The sequence below is a fragment of the Crotalus tigris genome, unplaced genomic scaffold (assembly GCF_016545835.1).
Source record: "Crotalus tigris isolate CLP2741 ecotype Arizona unplaced genomic scaffold, ASM1654583v1 scf7180000017666.379230911805:20528666, whole genome shotgun sequence".
Taxonomy (NCBI): Eukaryota; Metazoa; Chordata; class Lepidosauria; order Squamata; family Viperidae; genus Crotalus; species Crotalus tigris.
Window position 1 is genome coordinate 631,092 of NW_024096552.1, and position 26,958 is coordinate 658,049.

General features: G+C 39.0%; 1 protein-coding gene across 9 annotated transcripts in view; it reads left to right on the forward strand.

Moving 5' to 3' along the window:
- Nucleotides 1–26,958, forward strand: part of IKZF1 (IKAROS family zinc finger 1) — a 126,240-nt gene that overhangs the window by 77,704 nt on the left and 21,578 nt on the right. For 3 of the 9 annotated variants that reach the window (XM_039336382.1, XM_039336381.1, XM_039336384.1), the window contains exons 4-5: nt 8,864–8,923; nt 14,131–14,385. The exons of 4 other annotated variants lie outside the window; for them this stretch is intronic. In XM_039336382.1, coding sequence (XP_039192316.1) covers nt 8,864–8,923; nt 14,131–14,385 — 315 coding nt within the window. The remainder of the gene's footprint in view (nt 1–8,863; nt 8,924–14,130; nt 14,386–26,958) is intronic. 2 more of the 9 variants (XM_039336383.1, XM_039336386.1) reach the window with 2 other exon arrangements.

Here is a 26,958-nt window from a genome sequence, read left to right on the forward strand (position 1 = left end):
AAGTACTTGCCTGGACATATTTAAAATAGCTTTGTCTTTTCCTATATGGCTGCTAAGGAATCCTGGGAAAAGTAGGGCTGCTTAAAAAAGTTGAGACTGTTTGCATCCCTGGAAACATTTTTCCTGGTTTAGGAAAAGAGTTGTAGTCCAGGCTGCAAAACAATAATTTGGGGAACTTTTCCCTCACTCTGCTTTCTGCCATCGGAATTAAGAGCCCTCTACAGTAGTATATTCACTCTTATCAGCAAGTGCATTCTTAATCCTTCTAGCAGTTTCAGATCCCCTGTTAAATACTATTCTTGAGCTTGATTTTCCTTGTTTACATAGAGAGAACATACCAGATTCTTTTCTTAATCCGATTCTGACATTGAGCCTCAAGTGAGATATCACTCTCTTAACAATATGCACATAGGGGTTTTTTAAGACTATTTCCTCCAAACATGGTTAGAGCTATTGGGAAAAAATAACTGTCTGCAAAACTGCTCTATCAAGCTTTAATGAAATCTCTTAGTAGAAATGTATATGTAGGAAGAATGAACAGCTTGATGGCCAGACATCTTTTCCTTCCTTATCAACAAAATAAACTTGAATTGAAAACACAGAAGGAGGGACAATAGAAGTACAATTTAGTTTTTCCTCTTTCTATATAGAATGGAAGCAAATAGATTTCTTTTACTTGAGCCTCTTTTATATTTCAGGTGCAAGAATAAGTGATGAAGTGATCACATAGTAGAGCAAACAAAGTGCTCTGAAAGTTTGGGAGTAGAAACAATGCCAAGTGGAAATGTCCAAGCCATCTCAAGCTGATAAGAAAGAAAAGGCTAAGGGGAGAAAGGGGAAGTACTATGGAGAAAGGAAGAAAACCAACAAAAGCCCAGAATTGCTGCCTTTGTGGATGTTGCACAGGAGAGAGAGAAGCAATAGGTTGAGATTTCCAGTTAAGTTAGATGGGGGAAGGAGTGATTTGCTGGTTCAGCTATGCTCTCCTAGTTCCCTAGGGAACTTGATGTTCTTCAGCTTCCATTTCAATATAGCTCTTTGGCTCTTTGTCAGCTCTTTGGCTCTGCTGTCCTTTATGGCCTTCCAGAATCTATATGGATACAACTCATATCCAGAACTTTAGGAAACAAGAGTCAATTTTGGTCAGTTGTTGCCTATTCCCTTTTAAAACATGATGGGGGGGGGAAGAGGGGAAACAGAACTAAGCAAAATGAATAGTTAGATGATAATTAATTACAAAAAATCAGAATCACTGAATCATTATGATAATACAACCTTCCTTATCTTTCAGCAGTTACATGGACACAAGCCACAGATTTCAAAACTTCACAGTTTTTCATATAAGGTTTAGAAAACATACACTCCAAAAGAAATATTAAAAAGATAAAATTGGTAGAGAGTATCTTGCAGCTTGCTAGTGTGTTTTGTGATAAATGTGATGTGTACTCACTATGGAAGCCATTTTGTAAATGAATAGCCTTCTACCCATCCCTGGCAGCTATTTCTTTGTATATCTCACAACATACAATAGTTTCAAATATAAAATTGTTCAGTAGCCACAAAGCATTGATTGACTTCAGTCTAAATCACTGTGGATGCTTTGGAATGAGCAGGTTTAGATTGCAGAGGGAAGTGTGCCTATTTAGGCCTTGTTGAACTGGATCCATAAGAACCTCATATTGCTCGTGTAAATTTTCCAGTTTTTAAATTAAACTTGGGTACAATAGCATTGTATTCCAATAGTTTGTCTGTTTTTCCCCCCACAAATGTTTACTCAAATCTTGTCATCAACTTACTGCCAAATAAGGATTGGAAGATTATGTTCGTAACTTATAATTCTTCTTAATATAAGCACAGTTAGAAAGAAAATGAGCTACCCTTCTTGATTGGTGGTCTTATATTCGATGTTTAATTCCAGTTTCAAATCACCAGCCTCTACCATTGATTGTGCTCATTTCTTTGATTGTTCAGCAGGAGATTTGTTTATTTGGGGGAGAAGGTTTTTTTTTAGCAATCTTAATAGTCATTTAGAATTCAACTTCTAGGCAAAGAAGGATTTAATACATTAAGCTGTTTGCTGTTTCTCTAATCAATTAGAAAAAAAATCCAAAGTTTCCTGAAAAGATTAACATGAACTTATTAAAATGCTTTTTAACATCCCCTGGATATGTATAATTCATCAACTCTTCTAGGAATTTTACAGTGATCAAAGGATCTATAGATGGAGTCCTAGTGGACGATCACTTAAACATAAGTCAGCAGTGTGCACTAGCAGCCAAAAAAGCTAATGGTTGTATAAACAGAGGCATAGAATCAATATCACATAAAGTATTGGTAGTGCTTTATAAAGCCTTAATAAAGCCACATCTGGAATACTGCATCCAGTTTTGGTTATCACATTACAACCTTGGAAAAAGTGCAAAGAAGAGAAACTAAGATGATTAAAGGCCTGGAGATTAAAACATATGAAGAACAGCTGCAGGATTTGGGAATGGCCAGTCTAGAGAAAAGAAGGACTAGGGGGGACATAGGAATATTCCAGTATTTTACAGGCTGCCATGAGGAGAGGGTCAATTTATTTTCCAAAGCACCAGAAGGCAAGACAAGAAACAAAGGATGGAAACTAATCAAGAAGAGAAGCAACCTGGAATTAAGGAGAAACTTCCTTTAAGAACCTGCCTCAGCTAATTCTTCCAAGAAAGCAGAACTCTTGAAATTAGCATTATTTCAAGCAGGAACTTTTATCGAGAGTTAGTGATAGAAGGAGAGCAAAGCAAGATCTAAAGATTTCCCACGCGAATTTCTACATTAAACCTTTCATTCACAGAAACCCCACCTCAGAGCCCAACTTTCAAGTTTGCCTCCAGCCAATCCACAGGTGCGAAGTTGTTATGGGAACCGGAGCTGATAAGGGACAGTTCCCAGGCCCTTCACCAGATCGGAGTGGAGATAAGGCAGATGGCCCCTGGCACATTCTTTTCCCCTTTTCACATCCAAAGAGATATATCAAAGTTAGAAAGAACAAAGTAGAGGAAATATGTCCATAAGCCTCTTCTCCCAGCAAAGCAAGCCTCCCCACTCCCACTAGAATGGCAGACTCCTGAAAAGAAACATTGAAAGGGATTCTGACATGCTGCCCCCCACCCTTAAAAAAAGAAGAAGTCCACCCAGAGAGACAAAAAATAACAAAGTAGGGAGGAAAATAGGTTAATAGGTTAATCAGGTTTGTTTGGGTAACAAGCATAAAACCATCTGAGCAGTTTAGGTGCTCTAAAATGTTTTTTTGAACCCATTCATTTTGAAAGGTATTTTGTAGCCCCATGGTGTTTTCATCAATCTAAGATCTCCTTGATTGTTGTTGTTCACCCTCTACCATGATGGGTAGAGATGAGGGGGAGCTACAGGCCTTAAAGGTGAGGTTATTTCAGGTTTTAACAGGCTGCAGTGGAATACAGAGTAGATTTGCCTTAAGGGTTTGGGGAGTTCCAGTTCTACTGTGGCAGGATTTATGGTGTATTTTATTGGGAACAGACCCAGAAATTTGGAGCCCAGTTTCTTTGATGGTTGCAATGACTGAAGGAATTTAGTAGACAGATATACCCAGTCCCCTATTTTGAAATGTTTAGGTTCCACTCTTTTCTTATCTGCCTGAGCCTTATAAGCTGCTCTGGCTTCATCTAAAACTTTTTTGACTATTGGCCAGGTGTTTTGCAATTGTTTAATCCATTCCTTAAAGGAAGGGATGGTGGACTCGTTATTTGGCATTTCAAGCATGGGGTTGAAAACTTGATCTGTGGCCACTTGAAAAGGAGTGAACGTCATGCTAGAATGGACCACATTATTGTATGCTATTTCAGCAAATGGCAAGAGGTCAGTCCAGTTATCCTGTTGATAGTTGATAAAACAATGTAGGTATTGCTTCAGTACTGAGTTTGTTCATTCTGTTCCACCATTCGTTTGAGGATGATGACTAGATGACAGGTCCTGGTCCATGCCCAAAAGGTCCAAAAATGCCCTCCAGAACTTTGAGGTGAATTGGACCCCCTGTTGGAGATTATGCGTTGCAGGGCTACGTGCAACTGGTAATATGTGTCTTTCCTTGCCTTCATTTTGCTGCTGCACAGGTAAGGCAGCTGGTGATATAACCCTCCACAACTTTTTTTATGGAGGGCCACCAAAATTGTTGTTTTAGGAGATGTAAGATTTTCATGAATCCAAAATGCCCAGCTGCTTTGGAGTCATGGCAGATTTGCATAGTCTTTAGTCTCTGGCTGGCTGGCAGATAGAGTTTTGCATGGAACAGAGATTTTTGTGGCTCAGGAACCAATCATCTTTGTCCAATGCTTGTTTGAATTCAGATGTGACAGTGGTATTTAGCAGGGGTTTTCCCTTTGACTGCGCTTTCATGGTCACTGGTGTTGCTAACACAGCCTGCACCTTTTCTGAATCCATCTCCACTCCTTCATGCAAAATGTGATAAACCAAATAATCAATCTTCTCTTGGTGCAATTCACACTTTGACAACTTAGCATACAGCTTAGCCACTCAGAGTTTTTTCAAGATCTCTCTGATCAATTTCACATGTTCCACTTTAGTTTTGATGTAAACCAAGATATCGCCCAAGTACACCAAAACTCCCTTGTATAGCTGCTCATGAAGTACCTTGTTTATCATGAACAAAGCTGGGGCTCCTTTTAATCCAAAGGAGAGTACTTTAAACTGGAAACAGCCAAGGGGGCAGTTAAACACAGTGTTCTATTAATCCCCTTCTTTAATCCTGATCTGGTAGTAAGCCTCCCACAAGTCTAGTTTTGAAAACACCTTCCCTCTCACTTCTTTTCCAGGGAAGACCTCTTCCAAGTCTTCCCCAATCTATATGGGTTGTGGTTCTGTTCAATCTCTGCTTTTTTGGCCAGGATGCATCAGTTGTGTAGGCAAACTGGGGCCCCATGGTGTATAAGTCATTGTATAGGTCATCATTAAGCCCATCCTGGAAGCAGCTCACTAGGATTGAGACGATATGCCTCAATTGAGGCGACATGCCAGGTCCTGGAACTCCTCCGTATACTTGGCTATGGGGCATCACCCTTGCCTGACTGTTTTTATGCGATTTCGTGCTTTCCTGTTAGCTAGGTGATCTTCGAACCACCATCTCAGGGCTGACATAAAGCAATTGAAATTCCGTAGCTCTGGGACATTGAGCTGTGCAAGGTCACCATCCACCAGCCTGCAGTTCTTTCCAGAGCCAGGGTGATGACCCTGACCCTAGCTTCCTCACTAGTGATGGTTTTTCCATACACCAGCATGTATGTGAGGAAAGTTGACTCCGAGGGTCCTGGTTGACTGAGGGCAGCCGGGATGGTCACTGCCATGCCAGTGGAGCTCACCGCTACAGCTGCTGCCTCAATGACTACAGCCTTGCTTTTGCTTCTCCAAGCCTCTTCGAGATGTTCCTTACTTCTCACTCTGTGGCATCCAGATTTTGCCTTTAGATCCTGGAACACCTCTATCATCCCCTTCAGGATCTGGTCAGTTGGATCCAGTTCTCCCTCAGCTTCTTCATTTCACCAAGCAATTCCATCTCACATCTCCAGCCTAGTTTTGGGCTGCCTCGGGTGAAGGTTACAAGCTGGGCTCTTCTGTCCCAGTCTTCCCTTTTGCCCATGCCAAACAACCACCTCGATCTGGCAGATTCCTCCATGGCACCCGTCTCTTCCATCCATCCAGATGGAAGACTTGGGGTGAGTCTTTTTGGCAAGCTCTTCCCCACACTCAGAGTCATCTGCTCTCTGCCATGGAACGACATATTGTGCACAGTCCCCATGGTAGAGCGTATGCCTCTCCGGTTTGACTACTTTGCAGATCTTGCTTATTGTAAGGACCTGCCTCAACTAATTCTCCCCAGAAAGCAGAACTCTTGAAACTGGCATTGTTTCAAGCAGGAACTTTGTTGGAATATTCATGAACAGGAAGAGTCATGTGGTAACTCAGTCAGCCAATGTGAAGAAAGTGCTACTGAGTCTGTGCAAAAAGAGTATTGAGTTAGGAGCGGGATTTCCAGTCTCAAGGTTTGTCTCTGATCTGTCTCTGTAAGAAGTCTTCATTAAGCTATGTTGCTGTAAAGAAGAATGTATGGTAATGTAAATATTTTGATATAAAGAAGTTATTTTGAATCAGCTAAATGCAGTCAACTGTGAGAGCTTCTGATTTATTTTTCACCAACAGAGAAATTAAAATTCTCTAACAAACTTTTATTGAGAGTTAGTGATAGCAGGAGAGCAAAGCAAGATCTAAAGATTTCCCATGCAAATTGCTACATTAAACTTTTCATTCACACAAAACCCATCCCAGAGCCCAACTGTCCAACTTATGTCCAGCAAATCCACAGATGCGAAGTTGTTATGGGAACCAGAGCTGATAAGGGACAGTTCCCAGGCTCTTCACCAGAGCTCTCAATGGAGTGGAGATAAGGCAGATGGCTCCTGGCACATTTCTTTCCCCTTTTCACACCCAGAGAGTTACATCAAAGTTCAGAAAGAACAAAGTAGAGGAAGTACATCCATAAGTCCCCCTTTCAACAGAGCAAGCCTCCCCCTCCCACTAGAATGGCAGAGCCCTGAAAAGAAACATTGAAGAGGATTCTGACACTTCCTAAGAGTCAGGACAATTAACCAGTTGGAACAGCTTGCCTTCAGATGTTGTGGGTGCTAAATCACTCAAGGTTTTTAAGAAGAGACTGGACAGTCAGTCTGAAATGATATAGGGTCTCCTGCTTGAGCAGGGGGCTGAACTAGAAGACCTCCATGGTCCCTTCCAGATCTATTCTGATCAGATCAGGAAGCTTGACATTAAAACCTGGGAAACTGTAGAATAAACTAAAACACAATCAGTTTTCAACACATGGCAAATAATATGGCCATTATCAGAAGTGAATATAAAAAACAATTCTTTTCAGGCTAAACTCCTCTACTTGTTTTATTAGATAACTTCATTAGTGAATTCTGGGGGTGTAATAAGAGAAAATATATCTCGATTTCAGCAAAAAAAAAAAACTTGACAAAGTCTAACTTTCTGCTTAACAAACTAATATGGCATTGGTTAAGTGACATGGCATGTTGATATATAACTGATTTGAAAAACCCATGGGTCCTCATCAAAATAGTGGTAAGTATCATGTGAGATGCCATATAGTTATTGCTTGGCTCCATGAGAAGAACTAGGGGTGACATCAAAGCAGTCTTCCAGTATTGAGGGGCTCTCTCAGAGAATCTATCTGTTCTCCAAAGTACCTGAGAGCAGGACAAGAAGTAACTAATGGAAGATCACTAAAGAGAGATACAATCTAGTGCTAAGAAGAAATTTCTTGACAGTGAGAATTAATCAGTGGAATGGCTTCTCACCAGAAATTGTGAGTGCCCCATCACTGGATGTTTTCAAGAACAGATTGGACAACCATTAATCTGGAATAATATAAGATCTCCTGCTCGATCTGGGGATTGGACCAGAAGATTTCCAAAATCCCTTCTACCTTTTGTTATGTTAAATGGTACAAAATTGTGAGATTTTTTTTAAAATACCTAGGAAATAAATAAATGAATACAATTCATGATCTTGAGAAAATTACCTGAAAATAACAAAATAAATATTCAACAAATAAATGCAAAGTTCTTCATTTATCAAACAGAATCTAATGTACAGATATTGAATGAGGAATAACAATATATGTGGACAAGATTTTGAAATAGTAGCTGATTACAAACTGACTATATATCAGTAATTGGATGTGATTGCAAAATAGACAAACAGCATATGAGCATTTTTAAGAAAAGATTTAGACACTTTGAACAAATTCAGAGAAGGGGGATAAGGATGGGTTAGGAAATATGATACTAAGTTCTATAAGGATGTACAGAAGAAATGCAAAATATTTAGTTTTAAAAAAAACCTGAATGGAGACTTGCATCCTTAAGTACCCCAAAAAATATTGCACAGAAACCTATTCTCTATCAATATAGTCAACATATCTCAGAATAATGGATTTACATTATAGCAGGCACGTCAAACTTCCAATGTCATGTGACGTCGCATGATATATCGTGACTTTTCCCCCATTGCCGGCAATAGGATGGGCGCAATTTTGGCGTGACACATCCAGTACGTGGGCCGGCAGTTTGACATTCCTGCATTATAGGAAACAGATTTTGATTTGGGGAAAAAAACTAATAATAAGACAATAGAATTTATTACCCAGATGGTGGACTCCTCCTATTTAAGTAAAGGCTGCATAACTATCTGGATGATTTGATTTGAACTACTACATGAAAAGTGTTTGTCTAAATTGCCCCCTCCCATTTCATGAGTCTAGGTTTTAGCTTCCTTACCAAAGTAAACAATTCTTTCCCAGATCCACCATACTATGTCTTCTAAATATTATTTTTGTATTTTAAGTTTTATTTATGCCTCACTTTCCAATTCTACATACTGTATGATGCTTATAAATGTTTAAATGTCTTATCTTCTAAGTGAGCACACAGTACCAAAGGCCTAAAATCCCCTTTTTTACAAAAAAGATGGTTATCTTACAATATAGAAGAAATCCTCACAGATGCTAATTAAATAGTTTGTTTTTGTTTATTTTAGAATGGAATTGCTCTAAGCACTTAAATTCCTCTTACATTCTTCCACATATGAAAACACTTCATTAAATATCAAGAGTTTGCCTCCCTATTATTCTGTCCTCTATTTTATCTCTATGAATAGTGATGCCAGTCTCTTTCATAGAAGCAATGTATGTTATGATTCTTCATCTTGTCCTGCTTGACCACCTTACAATCCAGCATCCTCTTTACCTTCTTTATTGCAGCTGCATATGGGGCTGAAGGCTTTAAGGATTTCCACACCATCATCCCCAAATCTTTTTCTAGTAAGTATTCTGTGGGTATGATGGCCTGATATTGCTTGTATTTTTCATCTGTACATATAACTTCCGTTACTCATGTATTTCTCTGTCTTTGTTTTTTTGTTCTTACCTTTGTCATTTAACTTTTACCTCCTTGTATTTTTTCAAGCTTACAAATAATGTTAGTGTTACACATAGATCAGTTAGCTTAGAGAAAAGCCTAATTTATCTATATTATTGGCTAGAGAGGCATATGAAAAAAAAAATATCACTTATATCAAGAGAGAATTAAATGCTTAGTAACATCTACACACAGGGCCCTGTAACCATGTAAATAAAAGAAGGACATTGAATAGTATATATTTACTTTTCTTCATACAGAAGTGCATGGCTAATTGGTTAAGATTCTTTTGTTTGATTGATAAAATAATTCTTATGCCTTGATTTCAGATTTCATAATGATGAGAACAAAAAATTGAGAAATAAGGCACTGGTTGGTTGACTAAGGCCCAGAAACAGCAAATCAGGTCAAATAATGGAGGATTAGGCACATGATACAGTTATTAAGTCAAAACTAGCAGTGACTAAGTAGGAGAAGTGGTTATAAGATCAGACCATTCTGCTCGACACTGAAGTATTACTAAGGTGACCAACTTTTTTACAATGAAAAGGAGGACACAAATAAATTGAAGAAAAAAATATCTTAAATAAAAGAAAGATTTTATTCATTGCAATAATAATACAGAATACACTATAATATGATAAATGCATGATAAAAAACATTTGTAACAATAACATTTTATATTGTAATTATGCTTACATGCCGTGCACCCGCCCGCAGCCGCCCCGCCAGCACGGCTGCCCTGCTGTGTAGAGCGGGCCCCGCAGCTCCCAAAGCACCAGCTGTGCTGGCTCCGGCCCTGGGGGGGCAGCCCGCTGTCAACACAGCCCACCTGCAACCACCCCACCAGCACCACTGCCCACCCTGCACAATCCCGTGTAGAGCAGGCCCCGCGGCTCCCACAGCACGGGGGCAGTCGGCCACCACTGCCCCTCACACCCCCACCTGCAGCAGCCCTGCCGCCCTTGCCTCTTGTGCCCGCAGCCATTATTGCCCTAGCAGGGCCGAAGATCAAGAGAAAATTACCATGGCGTCGCCGCTCCAGTCTCCTCCAGGTATCTTCGGGACTAACTAGGAGATGGTGTAGTTGGATAGCAGGGTGCAAAGTTCCTGCCAATTCGCCTTTGTTGCAGACAACTTACATGTGCCAAATTTGCCGGCCGGGTGTTTTGGCGTGCTCAGCAGCAATTCCTATTGGCTTTCGAAAGCCAATAGGAGTAGCACAGCTCATGTAAAAGTTGAAAAAAAAAAACATCAAAAAAGGTGCCTGAACACTGTTCTGAGCGTTCTATGAGAAAAAAAAAAGCCCTGCAGATTAGTCTTCAAATATCGAAAAGGAGGACATGTAGGAGGACACTTTTTGAGGAAGGACAGAACTCATAAAAGAAGGACTGTCCTCCCTAAAGGAGGACGGTTGATCACCTTAGTATTACAGGCCTGGACACAGTTTCAATGGCACTGCTTATGTCTTACACATGTAGTACCCAGATTCAAGTGCTAGCTAAACTTTGTATTGTTAAGCATTATGTACCAAGATTGGGGGGAAATCTCAGTCTAACATCATTGCCAGTTAATCAGAAGTGCTATACAAGTGGTCTGATTTGGCTGAACGTTAACAGAAGTTAAAATGTTCCTCACATCCCTTCTGTTTGATCTGACTCATAAAAAATAATTTAGCCATTGTCAGTTATCTGTAATAACAATTGATATCACTTTTGCAGTATGTGGGATAGTAGCTGGGATATTGTGTGTCTGCATTTTTGAAATGCATATGATTAAGAATTAATACTTAGTCCCAGTTAACCAGGCTTTTGTAGCTCATAGCAATTGATCATTAAAAACACTTTTCTACTATTAACTTCAAAGGAGCCTATATTATTTTAGGACCATTGCAGACCATGTCTATATACAAAGAGGTTTCACTGTGCTTAGGGAGGTTTACCCCCAGAGAGAATGAAGATATGTTTTGTTTTTAAAACTGGAAGAAGATAAAAGCAGAGTTTGATCCATACTTAGTCACACTTTGAGTAGTCACACTAAATCAGTAGGGTAATCCAGGGCTTTTTTTTGTCATAGAACGCCCAGAATGGAGTTCCAGCACCTTTTTTGGATGGAACTTTGTAGGGTAGGCAAGGCAGGTTGCATGACGTGTGTGAGTTCCAGCACCTTTTTTTTTTTTTTTGCAAAAAAAAGCTCTGAGGTAACAATTAATCATGATTTATTAATCCCATTGATTCAATGGATTAATTCTGGCTCCAACTGGATATATATTTTCAACTGTCTAGTTTTGGTGTGATAAAAAAACAGAATGGGAAGATGGAGTATTTTAGGGCAGAGGTCCCCAACCTTTTGGGCACCAGGTACCAGTTCCATGGAGAAAGGTTTTTTCATGGACTGGAGAGTGCATGGATTTGTGTGCTGCCTGCATCCCACAGATGGGGCTTTGCTTCTTTGTGCGGACCGATTGCTGGCATGCTACAACCCGGTACCAGTCCATGGACTGGGGTTTGGAGATCCCTGTTTTAGGATCTACCAAATATGGAGAAGTTGACAAATCTACTTGTAGCAGTGTCATAGTATGATCACAGGAAAATCATTTTTGCTTCCCAAATATTATCCATGACTATACCCTATATAATTTTATGGTAGAAAATTTACTTTTAATACATAAGAAATCAGTCAAAACAATGAAGATGTATTATCCCATTTTTTTACTATCCATTTATAATCCATTTACCTCCCCTTTGTCTATATAATCTGAAGAGCTGAAAACAAATTCTAATTAACATTTTTTATAGATTATGCATCTAAAAAGAAATTGTTGTTTCTTGGTCAGTCACCTAGAATATAGGTGGTCCTCAATTACAGATTGTCTTATTCAGTGGTTGTTCTAAGTTACAAAAGCACTGAAATAGTAGGTTTCCAACTGGTTCTTAAACTTGTGACTATTGCTGTGTCCCTGTAATCATGTGATCATAATTTAGGTGCTTTGTAATTGGTGCACATTTACAAGGGTCCCACAATCCTATAATCCCCATTTGTGACCTTCACATCTAGCTTCTAAAAAGCAAAATCAGCAGAAAATCTGGCAGGTTGCTGCAAGTTGCAGTTCTGGAATTCATGTTTAATAACTATAGTGCTTTGGTTTTGTTGCTTAACAACTGCGAAACTGATGTTGTAAATCTGATGTGATCGTGTAATATTTCACTTAATGATTGTGTCATTTAACAATGAAATTGCTAGACGCAGTTGCAGTTGGTGGGTGAGGATTACCTGTATTATTAAATGAATAAAATCCTAGCTTCATGAACAGCATACTTAGATATTGGTGGGAATGACATGTTTGTATTCTCTCCAATATAAAAGATTTCTAAAATCTTTGGAATGAGTGATACCTTTGTAGATAAATAAATGAAAAGAAGTCTCTTTATATACAAAAAGATGGCATGTCAGAAATACAATTTTTAACTTTATTTCTTCTTGATGTATACTTTGCTTTTTCCAGAATTATTCTGTTTTTCAAATAGGAAAGGATTTCCATTTATATTTCTACTTAATTTTCTTACAATTAAGAGGATAGAATTGGAATAAGCAATCTGCAGTGTGGATTACATGTGCCAGCTTTCTGGCCCCAGACTACCTCCATATCACATTGTCATAATTCATTTTTAGTGACACAATTTTAGCAAACTAATAAACATTTTAAGGGAGTTGGGCAGTTAAGAAGTATGAAATGTAAATAATTATAAAATAATAAATAGAGTCATTGTAAGGCAAAATGTTCAAGGTAAAAGAAGAAAAACAAGCTCTATTTTCTGATGATCTCACATTCCTCCCTGTAGCTTTAAGAGCCCAAACATTTTAATTTTTTTTAAACTGCACCACCCAAGCCCAACATCAATTTCCATCTGTTAGGTCAAATATAGAAAAATAGTTTTTTTCTTTCTGCTTTCATTCCCTAGATCCCTGACTTCTAAATTTTCCTTTATTTGGAGTTCCACATAAGTCAGGGCACCACTGTAGTATGTGCCAATGCTACAGTGAACAGAGAGTTTATGGAACTGAAAATGGCAGAATCTCACAAGATTTCATGGGTCTGACCTGAATTCTTGTCAGATTTTGAGCAAGAATAGCTATATCATTTTAGAATTGGCAATCTCTGAAAATGATGACCATTATTAAAAATAGTTTTGGCACCTGCTCTAGTGACTGCTTAGGGCACCTAGGATACAGGTGGAACCATGACTCTGTGCAAGTCATACCTTTCTGTCAGATATGTGCAGTGGTGGGATTCAGCCAGTCCACATCATTTTGGCAGAACCAGTAGCTAATTTTTTGCTGTCCAGGCACAGATGCCGGATGTGGAATCCATACAGAGAACCAGTTGTTCACATATTTGAATCCCACCACTGGATATGTGCATTTGAGCCCACCCCACTAAGTATATTCCATTGCCTCCTTAGTTATACATGGAGTCTCTGCTTGGTTGCTTTAAGGTTTAAAGTGCTTTGGCAGTCCAAATCTATGGCAAATGAGCTAGGAAATGGCTTGATAGGTTGGTCTTGTTTATCTAGTCACAAATCAGTCAGTCTTTTATTATAATAAATGAGCAGAAAGCAATACAGAAAAACATAAAGATGAAAACTTACCAGGTGAAAGAAAACAAATATTATCAAATAAAATTAGGTATGAAACAAAATAATAATGCAATAAATAACTATGTATAAATAATAAATGTAATTGATGGCAACAAATGTTACATCAATAAATCAAAATTTGGCCACATTCTCCAGTCAAATGCGCCAACATATTAAAGAGCTATTGTGGCTGCCAGAAACATTGATAATTTCACTAGTTTGCACATTATATTGATATGTCATATGGGCATGATATGAAACTTAGAGTTAAACATGTAAATATTTTAATATTGTATATGTATTTTAAATAAGTCCATTCCATTCCATCAGTAATTTGTCACTTAATTATATTGTTAAGTGTATTATTGATAAATGCTTCCCTTTATGCTGTTTCTTTCCCATAATGATTTTGATTGGTTTATTTTTTTTAAAAAAAAGAAACACTGAGTAGCATCCTCTATTATTTCTTTCAGCCAGTAATATTAAAATAGAGACACAGAGTGATGAAGAGAATGGGCATGCCTGTGAAATGAATGGGGAAGAATGTGCGGAGGATTTACGAATGCTTGATGCCTCTGGAGACAAAATGAATGGCTCACACAGTGGCAGCAAAGCCATGTCAGGAATTGGAGGCATTCGACTCCCTAACGGAAAGCTAAAGTGTGATGTCTGTGGGATAATTTGCATCGGTCCCAATGTTCTTATGGTTCACAAGAGAAGCCACACTGGTAAGGTCTAGCAGAGTTTTTTTTTTCTTTAGTTATTAGAGATTTGTATTCAAATTAATCCAGAACTGGGCTGCCCACTCCTATCCTGAAACTCTGAAAGTTACCAGACATTACTTAACACACCCAGACCATACTATTCTATTCCACACCAAGAATACCAATACCATACCATAGCTGATAGTGTCAAAAGCCATGAAGAGGCCAGGGAGAATTTTAATTTAAATTTCTAATCCATTCTTTTTGTAAATCAAACAATATAATAATAAGGCTATGTCTTGTCTTCAAATCAGGCCAGACATTAAATCAAAATAATAGCAGTTACCAAATTGAGAAATTATCTTCTTTTCCATTCACTCAATAACCATATTTTAGAAACAAAACAATAATTATCAGAATCAAATATCCAAATGGATTTTAATGAAGTTTTAAATATAGTGGGAATAATGTCTTCTAAAGTTAACCACTCTGAGTTTCAGGTAGTAATTTTAATCTTCCAGGTAGATTCTGCTTATCTGGAAAGAGATGGATCCAAGGAGTGAGTGGCAAATCTTAAACAGACAAATAATTTCTCCATGGCATTTGCCTCAATGTATCATTGTCAGCAGGCAAATTATCCCCACATAATTCATATAGTGAATTGTAAGGATTATGTGAACCTCACTGTATTTTCTGTAGCAAAGAACCAATGATTAGAGTTGCTTCCAATACCATAAATTACTGTTGTTTATACTAGTAGTGTTTGGTTATGGACATATACAAACATGAATGTTGATATAGACCTTGATGGAGCTGGAAATTTAAAAGGAAGAAACCAAGCAAATATCTTAAATGTAAGAATATATAGTATTCACTAGATTTCAATTAAACCAATCTTGTTTTTAAGCAACTCAAGGTTATTTCTCCTGAGTGATTTACAGCATCTTTAGAACACCACTAAGCTGTCATTGCAGTTGCAATAATAATGTGATCAACCATAATAATAATAAATTGGTTATTTGGGCACAACGATGGTACAACAATTCTAAAACATACTATCCTGTAAATTGCAAGTGAGGATATAATCTGAGATGGCAGTCTTATAGGATTTTTTTAATATACTATTACCAGTCAAATAGTTTTAATAACGGTACTTCATTCTTTCCTTCTACATATCTTTATCTAAAAGGGTACTTTTGGATAATTCCTTGCCCTCAAGGAATTGTGAAACATCAGTTTTTTATGAGGAAATATTGAACTTCTGCCACACAGAGCCATGTGTGTTACAGAGAAATCTGGGAAAAATTCTAAAATGAATTCTTTTATAGGATTGTTGTCCTGACTATTCCACCATAGGAATGCATAAAAAGTTGTTTCTGTCCAGCTATTCCTGAATGTTAGATTCTCCATGTGTGCTTCATGTATCTAAGATGCAGCCTTGAAAACTGTTGCATCATTTGCAAGTTAGAGAGAAACAGTTAATTCTGATTTTTTGTTATCTTTCCATCATTTCATCTTAACTCTACTTTGCTGGTGATCTGAATTTTTTTGATTTCACCAGCAATCCTCTGGTGAAATCCTTTGTATTTCTATACAAAACTGTTTTATGATCCCCATATTAGATAAATATAATTCTTGTCTCCAGGTTTTAATTTTTGGCTCTAGGTTTTAGTCTATGAAATAATTACTTGTCTGCTTATTTTCTCCTTTGTGACCTAATTTGTATCAAGAGGGAATGCAAAAACAAGTGGGAACTGCTATTTTGTCTTCATTCAGGTCATGGTTATGTATTTGAAAAGGCCACTGAATTAGAGGAGAAATTTTAACCTTGTAGACGGAGGATCTTGGCAAAGAGGTTTGATGTTGTTGATTCCTGTTACCATGCTTCAATATGCCGGTGAAGCTAAGTAGTGGTGCATGCTCAGGCATGGGGAGATATCTGGGGTAGCCACAATGTAGTAGATAACCATTCCCTCATATCAACCATCTCTTTTGAAGGTTTTGTACAGATCTAGTCCTAAGAAAGCAAAAATAATTTTCTCCAATCTTACTTTTTCAGTAACATGTGGAAATTAGATGTGACAATGTCATGGTGACATTTCAGCATGCATCAGATAACAGTATGAGGTTTTTGAAACTATAATTCATACTTACTGTAACTCCTGAATATTCCATAAGCTGTATGGGAGGATAAACATAATACAAAAGTTGCAATTTTCATGGTCCCACTTGTTCTGAAACAACTTTAAAGATCAAATCCATAGCACTGTGTAACCTAGAGTTGGTTTTTTTTTTTTTTTTTGACCCTTTGAGTTAGTATTGACTCCTGACAATTATCTAGACTAATCCCTTCGATTTTCTTAGGAAAGTTTTTCAGAAGAGATTTACCTTTTCCTTCTTCCAAGGCTAAGAGAGTGACCTGGCCAAGGTCCTACAGTTGGCTTTGTATCCAAGGTGATACTGAAACTCAGAGCCTCCCTGTTTCTAGCCTTGTGGCATAACCACTATACTTAACTGGCATAAGCATAGTAATAAATAGCAAATATAATGAATAATTATATGAGTTAAATATGATATGAGTTAAAAGATATAATTCCAATCCCCAAATATATCTGCCAGATGTGGTTATTCAAAACAATACTTAATATCTTCTATTTTAAAAAAATCCTAAATATAACTGAGATTATCTGAATTTTCTTCTCTTTTCAGAATAAAACTCTCTCCATAAGTGCCTGACAGATAAGAATACTGACACTTTGTGCAGTTGATTAAAATCATAGCACATAAACCTTTTTCTAGACTGTAAATGGCAATTAGCTTGCTTTTAATTAAAATGCTTCACACAAACTTGTTTAGGCCTAATTGTTGCATACATTTGGAAAGATTAAAACAGATACATTGGAGGGGGATCATATTATTTGTATCTTTCTTTATTATAACAGTCCTAGTGAGTATCATAACCATAAAATGACTATTGCCATATTTGATTTAATACTCTGGCTCTGTCAAGATCATCATAATAGTAGCTATAAATACATTGATTTTAAATTCCACATTTTTCATCATTGTTCCCTTGATTTCACTGTTAGTTTTGACTTTAGTAGCAAATTATCAGTAGATGACATCTAAGTTGAAAAATATTCCAGAAAAGGCAGTGGCAAGATATTTCCATACTATTTCAAGAAAGTGTTGTTAATTTCCCCACAAAAGTCATCAAAAGGTGAGTTAACCTGGAAGGTGACTTCCTTTTAAATAAATAAATAAGAAATTAAATAATTAAATCTACAATATAGTATTTAAACAGAAGACAAAAGTTTTCTTCATATCAGGAAACAATCTTTGTAACTAAATTCCTCATTCTTTTTTGCATTCTTTTTAATTTATTAACTTATAAAATACCTGGTTGATCCTGCCAGTAGCATATGCTTGTCTCAAAGATTAAGCCATGCATGTCTAAGTACACACGGGCGTGACAGTGAAACTGCGAATGGCTCATTAAATCAGTTATGGTTCCTTTGGTCGCTCGTACCCTGACCTACAGCCTAAATGTTGGAGATGTGGCTGTATGGATGCCACCTATTATCACATCTGGTGGTCATGCAGAGATATAAAAGCTTTTTGGATTAAGATATGGTGGAATATTCAGAGAATTTTCAGAAGGAGGGTAAAATTTACTCCACAATTATTTTTGCTAGGTATAGTTACTGATTGTGATACAAAGGAGGTTATATTGATGTTAAATTTGATCACAGCCATAAGGCTGTTAGTAGGACAATATTGGAAGAAGGAATCTTTGCCTACTTTGCAGGAATGGTTCCTTAAAGTGTCTTATTTGGCAGAAATGGCAAAGATTTCGGCTTTCTTAAAAGAACAATCGCAAGAGAAATTTCTTGCTGTTTGGGATAAATGGATAAAGTTTATACAATTTAAATTGGATATAAAAAAATATCATTTAGCTTTTTTATAACTTTTATTTTTATATATATACATATATCTTAGTGTTATATTCTCTTTTTTTATATAACTTTTTTAATTTTTTTTTTTTAATTAAGCCTATATTCTGCTCTGGGAAGCTCGGGGGGGGGAGGGACTGGGTGTTTTGGGGGGGGGTTGGGGAAGGGTTGTTTTGTTTTGTTATGGTTGGTTTTTTTGTTTATGTTATTCTTGTATTGTTATTTTTTTGTTTTTCTGTAAAAATTTATAAAAATTTTCAATAAAAAAAACTTATAAAATAAGAAAACACAAAAGCAAATAAAAAGAAACAGAGGTAAGAGAAAGGAAAAAAGAGAAGTGTGGAAAAGGGGAGGAAGGGAAAAAAAGGCATTAACTTCTGACTCCCTTTTTTGCAGTAAAATAAGGCATTAATATCAAACCTCAACTTTTTACATTTCTATAGTAGTGTGAACCATTTCTGTATCAATAAATCAGTCTAATCAGTAAAACCTAAAATCAAAGTATCATTTTTTTCCACCTCAAGCACAAAGTGCAGAAGCGGTCTCCATGAAGAAACAAAAGTACTTATATTCTTTTCTTTAATCAAAATGATCAATTTAGCCATCTCTGCCAATTCCATCAGCTTCTGTAGCCATTCATCCATAGTGGGAATCGAATGTCCTTCAATTTTTGTGCTTACAATAGTCTTGCTGCCATCAACATATATAATATCAAAGTTCTAATTTTTTTCCCAAGTCTTTTTCCATTAGACCCAGAAGAAAAGTTTCTAGTTTAATCTTCATATTCACTTTAAGAATTTTCTGCACTAAAATATGAATCCTACTCAGATATTTCTTTGCTTTAGCAAATGATAAATGATAAAAAGTCCCCTCTTTACATTTACATTTCCAATATTCATTTGAGATACCTTTATACATTCTAGATAATGTATCTGGTGTTAAATACCAGCAATACATCATATTATCAAAGTCTTCTTTTAAGTTATAGTTTAGTGTGAATTTTAAGCCTTTTGTCCACATATTCTCCCATTGTTCAAGCATTACATAATGCCCAAAGTTCCTGTCCACTGAATCATACAGTGTTTTTACACGTTCACTTTCCAAAGTCAATTTCAATAACATTTTGTAAACCTTAGCAACAAATGGTCATGACTACCATATAGTAAAATTTCCAATTCATTTTTAACAAAGTCAAACCTATAAAGAGTTAAATCTCTCTTTCTTTTGTAAGTATGTAAACCAATGGCAAACTTGACTTCTGAATCTAGCTCTTCCTTAGAATTAAGGGTAGGCTCACCATAATTAAAAAGATTATTTTACCATACATCCACCAGTCCGGCTTCATTGCCATTTCATTTTTTAAAAAAGTTTCTGGGGGGGGGCGCACCCAAAGAGGCAACTTCATAAAACTCTTGTTTTATATTTATTCCAAACTCTTAATATGGCATGTCTAATAAAATGACTGTTAAAATCTACATTTACTTTAACTTCATCATATCATAAATAACCGTGCCACCCAAACCTTAGCCTCTTGTTCTGGAGGTTCACCCACTCTTATAGCCAGATTAAACAACATGCATCAAAATACAATTTCAAATCTGGTAAACTCAAACCCCCTCTTTCCTTAGCATCTTGCTGTAGTTTATATCCAGTTCTTGGTTTCTTTTCTTGACATATAAACTTGAAAATATCTCTCTGCCATTGTTTAAATACAGTATCCATTGCAAGTATTAGTATTGTCTGAAACAGAAAGAGCATCTTTGGTAAAACATTCATCTTAATTACAGAAATTCTGCCCAGTAGGGATAAAGGTAATTTGCACCATCTTTGCAAATCCTTTTTAATATCATTCCAAAAAATGAACATCTTACCTAAAATGATATTCCTGTTTCAGAATATCCCAATTCAATTAGACAAGAATTTTTTTAAGGAGCTGAATAAATTAACCTTAGAATTTGTGTGGTCCGGTAAGAAGGCAAGAATAAAATTAAAGGCATTACAGGATGCCAAAGAGAGGGGAAGTTTAGGCTTCCCAGATTGGGAGCTATATTACCAAGCAGCGGCCCTAACATGGATTAGAGACTGGATAACCTTAGAAAATAAAAGATGTTTCCATTTAGAGGGTTATGACCTCCAGCAGGGTTGGCATGCTCACATATGGATGGGGCAAAGCAGAAACCACCAATATTTTTAAGACATAAGGTTCAGCAAGAATTAATAAAAAGCTGGAATATAGTTAAACGTCAATATTACACAAAGATTTCGGCTTGGCTATCGCCATTGGAGGCAGTCACATATCCCAATTTGTAGGAAAGACAAGGCTATTATATATAAAGACATCTTGACAGAAGAAGGTTGTTTAAAACAAAAACAAGAGCTAAAACAACAAGGAATAGACATGGAGTGATGGTCTTATCTCCAGATATAAGCAAGATACATGAAGGATAAGCAAGAATAGGGTATTAACAGACAAGATACAGGGTTAGATAAAATATTGCTAGGCCTGGAGAAAAAAAAATAAAGAATATTTATAAACACCTGTTGGAACATAAGCTATATGAGGAGCAGGTTAAAGAAACAATGGTAATAGTAGTAAAGTTGGAAGGGACCTTGGAGGTCATCTAGTCCAACCCCCTGCTCGGGCAGGAAACCCTACACCATTTCGGACAAATGGCTGTCCAGTCTCTTCTTAAAAACTTCCAGTGTTGGAGCATTTACTGCTTCTGGAGGCAAGCTGTTCCACTGATTAATTGTTCTCACTGTCAGGAAGTTTCTCCTTAGTTCTAGGTTGCTTCTCTCCTTGATTAGTTTCCACCCGTTGCTTCTTGTCCTGCCTTCAGGTGCTTTGGAAAATAGCTTAATTCCCTCTTCTTTATGGCAGCCCCTGAGATATTGGAATACTGCTATCATGTCCCCCCTTGTCCTTCTCTTCGTTAAACTAGACATACCCAATTCTAGCAACCGTTCCTTATATGTTTTAGCCTCCAGTCCCCTAATCATCTTTGTTGCTCTTCTCTGTACTCTTTCTAGAGTCTCAACATCTTTTTTACATCGTGGTGACCAAAACTGGATGCAGTATTCCAAGTGTGGCCTTACCAAGGCATTGAAGAGTGGTATTAATACTTCACGTGATCTTGATTCTATCCCTCTGTTAATGCAGCCTAGCACTGTGTTGGCCTTTTTGGCAGCTGCAGCACACTGCTGGCTCATATTTAAGTGATTGTCTACTAGGACTCCGAGGTCCCTCTCACAGTTACTACTATTGAGCATGGTGCCACCTATGCTGTACTTGTGCATTTGGTTTTTCTTGCCTAAATGTAGAACCTTGCTTTTTTCACCATTGAATTTCATTTTGTTAGTTAGTGCCCAGTGTTCAAGTCTGTCCAGATCCTTCTGTATCTGAAGCCTGTCTTCTGGAGTGTTGGCTATTCCTGCCAGCTTGGTGTCATCTGCAAATTTGATGAGTTCCCCATCTATCCCTTCATCCAAATCGTTGATGAAGATGTTGAAGAGTACTGGGCCCAGAACAGAGCCCTGGGGCACCCCACTACACACTTCCCTCCATATAGATGCAGTTCCATTGAGGACCACTCGCTGAGTACGGCCGGTCAGCCAGCTACGGATCCATCTGGTGGTGGTTCTGTCTACCCCACATTATTCTATCTTGTCAAGTAGTAGGTTGTGATCTACTTTATCAAATGCCTTACTGAAGTCCAAGTAAATTATGTCCACAGGTGACACGGGCAATAGATCTAGGATATAATATAAATATGGATCAATGGAAGCAAGTATGGGAGAGAAATAACAAAATAACATTGGCGACATCATATAAAGAAAACCTGTATAAGATGGTTTACAGATGGCATCTTCCTCCTGCCAGATTAGCCAAAATGTATAACGGATATTCATCTATGTGTTGGAAATGTAAAAAAGAAAAGAGCACATTTTTTCATGTATGGAGGACATGTGGAAAAGCACAGGTGTATTGGCGTATGGTCTGGGAATGGGCAATAGAAATGACTAGGCAAAATATTCTATACAAACCTGAGGCATTACTATTAGGAATACTAGAGAAAAATGTAAATAAAGAGGACACATATTTAATTATTCATGTCAGAATCCAATTATATTTCATCTCTAGGTATCAATTATAGAAAACCCCATTTCTGCCTTCCCTGGATTCTGCCATACGGTGAAGGGAAGGGGGTGAACAAACAGGCTTTATGGCCCTCACTTCCTTCAGTACACTTCAAAGGAACTGGATGTGTATATCACCAAAAGGACTAACTATAAGAATTGGGCTATTACCTTCATGTAGTTCTCTCTGAAGTCTCCATCCAGCTGGCAGTAAGGAAAAGGGGGTGGGAGTGTAACGCCTGAGACTGTCGCTGGAAGAAGGGGGTGATTGGGTGGGGCTACTGGGGAACCCCTTAAAACCTTGAATGGGAGAGCTTGGACCTCAAGTCCTGTCTAGAACGCCTGCAACCATTTTCTCTTAATAAAGGATGCCTGTTGGAAGAATTATTCCAAGAGTTCTGTCTTCTTAAGATGCAAAGTGGGGTGGGTCCTTATATTAGACAGGACTTGCAAAATTAATCCATCTGGAAGGGAGACCCTTGCCAGGGGATTTTGCAAAAAATTACCATGTCAGACAATGGAGCAACAAGGGGGGAAAACTCCCCGGAAAGCGAGCCACTGCCCCGACTGGAACCTTGCCGGATGTCAGGATCCAAGAGGTCAGATTCCTCAGAAGAAGAAGTGGGGGAGACATGGGACCACAAGCCTCGCTGGTCAATGGGCGTTGGAAAGAAAAGCGAGTGGGGAAAGGAATCAAGAAAGGTGACCCTGAGACGGGGGGCCAAGCAATCAGAATGGAAGCAGGAGATGGAGAAATCCCTGCACGCAAGTGACGAGAGAGAAAGCTGGGCACCATACCTAGACTGGATCCTAGAGAAAGCTATTGACCTGATGAAGAGAACTCTCAGCTTCCTAGGAGAGGAGAATCCTGAGCCCTACGGCTGCCCCAGATCCTGGAACCGCAAAGGGAGAGACACCGAGGGGGAAATAGAACCTGCAGCCCTGGGGACATCTACTGATCCAGTAGTCCCCACCCCCTACCAAACCACAGATGGCGATCTGGAAGGAAGACACTACCACCCACAACGGAGGCACCGATCCATTCCAAGACGTCCACCGTTGGAGGTGAAATTCAAAGGGGAGCCAACACGCTTGGGGTTTTTCCTAACCCAAGACCTCAGCTACATGGAGGAATATGGGCGGGACGTCCCCAGTGACAAAGCCCGCATCCGGATCATGCAATCTGCCCTGGACGGACCGGCTGCAGATTGGGTGGTGAACTTGCACAACTCCAATGCCCCAGAACTCAATGACTTCAACAGTTTCATGTCCTCTCTGAGAAGGCGATTTGAAGACCCCCTGGCTGATTGCAAAGCCCGTGAAAGGATAAAAACGATGAGGCAAGGCAAACCCCCGGTGGCTGAATATACACAAGAATTCCGGGCCATTGCCAGTAAACTGAACTGGCCAGAAGACATCCTCCTTAGCCATTTCAAAGAGGGACTAAATTATGACCTACATGATGCTTGCCTGCCCCAAGGGGACCCACACCAACTTGAGGAATGGTACGTCTTGGCAGAGGAAGCAGAAATCGACATACTAAAGAGACATCGCCAAGGAAAACAATGGAGCCACTCCCCGCCTGAGTTGACACACAAACCAGTGAAACCATTGGCTACAGTCAAGAAGCAAATGGAATGTTTCAAGTGCAGAAGAGAAGAGCATCGAGCTGTAGAATGCTGCTCCAAAGCCCCCAGCACAACCCAGACAGATCCCCAATCAGCAAATTCGGAAAGTCTTCAGCTAAGCCAAAAGAAACGGCCATGAGAATGATGGAAATTGTGGAACCCCCCCACCTCTGCTCATCAGGGGGAAAGAACTCCAGCCTACACCGCAGGGCCGGTGGATGCCTCAGATGACAGCTCAGAGGGTGAACCCCTGGTAAGTGGACATATCACACCCATCCTCAAGACAGTGACTATATTAATTCCCCCCCATGCCCGAAGCCGTGAAGATGAAAGCCTTAATAGACTCTGGCTGCACCCGCTGCCTCATTAGCCCAACACTAGTGGGGAATCTGGGCATTCCATCGAGGAGACTGGAACAACCAATCTCATTAGGCCAGTTAGATGGATTCATAGCAGGGGGTGCCAGCTACCCTAGCCGTTTTACCAATACACCTCTCCTTGGGCAAACATGAGGAGGACATAACGTTTGTGGTGACCCCAGGCATGGAATGCCCAATGATCCTAGGGATGGAATGGTTAAAAACATGGAACCCCTGGGTAAATTAGAGGATGACAGAAATCAAATTCCCGAAGGGAGACCCTATGGACTTAAAATACCAAGGGGGGCTACCAGAATCAAGAACAGAAAAAGCATCCATGGGAGAGGAAGAGGGACTACCAGAAATACCAGAGGAATACAGAGACCTTGCTGAAGTTTTCAGTGAGGAGAGGGCGGATGAGCTTCCCCCCCACCGACCCACAGTCTGTGCCACTGAATTCAAGCCTGGGGCAAAACTCCCGAAACCCAGATTATACTCCATGAGCCCAAAGGAGAAGGAGGAAATGGAAAGATTCATAAAAAAAAAAATTAGAGAGAGGTTTCATTGAGCCAGCCAAGCTTAAAGTGGCTGCCCCGGTCCTCTTTAGAGAGAAGAAGGATGGCTCTTTATGCTTATGTGTGGATTATAGGGCTTTCACTGAATACAATCAGTGAAAGCAACCTATACCCTCTGCCCCTCATGAAAGACATGCTGTCACATCTCTCGAAAGGGAATTTTTTTTCTAAACTAGACCTAAGGGAAGCTTAGTATCGCGTGAGAATTAAGGAAGGGGACGAATGGAAGACCGCATTTAACTGCCCCATGGGATGCTATCAATTCAAAGTCTTGCCATTTGGATTACAATGGGACCCTGCAGTCTTTATGCAATTAATCAACGACGTTCTAAGGGAGCTCCTGTTTAAGGGGGTTCTTGTTTACTTGGACGACATTCTTATCTTCACCGAAACAAAAGAGGAACATGTCAACCTTGTCAGAGTGGTTTTAAAGAAACTGCGAGCCGCCCACCTATATGCCAAACTCTCAAAATGTGAATTCCACCAGGAAAGGATAGACTACCTAGGTTATCGCATATCCTCCCGGGGCATTGAAATGGACCCAGAGAAGGTCAGAGCAGTATTAGAATGGGCACCACCTCGCACAAGAAAGCAACTGCAAAGTTTCCTGGGTTTTCAAACTTTTACCGCCAATTCATTCCCTCATTTACCCAGATAACCCTGCCCCTCATGAACTTACTAAAAACGAAGGGAGCATCCCCAGTAAAACCTAGCCAGCTATTAAAATGGACAATGGAGTGCCAAGCAGCGTTTGAGAGATTAAACAGACTCTTTTCTGCCGAACCAGTACTAAGGCATCCAGACATGGATAAGCCCTTCGTAATACAGGCAGATGCAAGTGATGTGGCAGTGGGGGCTGTTCTATTACAAGAAAACCCTGTGCATATACACCCAAAAAACTCACAGAAACAGAACAGCGCTGGCCCGTATGGGAGAAGGCGGCATATGGGATACATTGGGCATTACTCACGTGGCGACAGTTCCTGGAAGGCAAAATCCCCTTCCAGGTGTGGACTAATCACAAAAATTTGGAAGCCCTGAAAGTGCCCAGGAAGCTCAATCCCAAACAAGCCTGCTGGTCCCAGCATTTTCACCAGTTCCAATTTAAGCTCAAACATTTACCAGGGAGAAAGAACTTCCTGGCAGATGCACGCCCCAATATAACAGCACACGAGCCACAGACTATAAACTAATGATGGCAGAGTCACAACTGGCAGCACCAGTAACCACAAGAACCCAAGCTAAATTAAAACCACAACTGGACAGCCAAACTGGAATTGAATTCCGAAAAAGTTTGGAAACAGATGAATGGTTCCAGAAAAACAAAAATGTGTGCACAATGAGAGACGGGTTGCCTTGGGTAGGGGAAAAGTTATATATACCAACAACCCAAAAAGTCACTTTCATGTAGCTTTGACATGACACAAAATCAGCAGGGCATTTTGGATTTGTAAAAACATTACACTTAATTAAATGGCAATTTTGGTGGCCATCCATAAAAAGGACATAGAAAGGTATGTAGCCAGCTGCCCAAAATGTGCTACTGCAAAGGGGTTGCAAGGGAAATCGCCAGGACTATTACAAACAGTGGCAAATCCCCCAGCCCCCTGGAGGGAAATAGCCATGGATTTTATAGTGGAATTACCAAAAAGCAATGGGAATACTGTTGTCTGGACGGTCACGGACTTGTTTTCCAAACAGGTGCACTTTATCCCTTACCAAAAGTTTCCCACTGCAAAAGCCTTAGCACAACTTTTCGTCCAGCACATTTACAGATTGCACGGGGCACCCCAACGCATCATCTCTGATAGGGGAGTACCATTTACATCTGCATTTTGGAAGGAATTTTTATCCCTTTTAGGAACCACTCAGGGACTGACATCTAGCCACCACCCACAAGGGAATGGGGGGGCTGAAAAAATGAACTCAGTACTTGAGCAATATC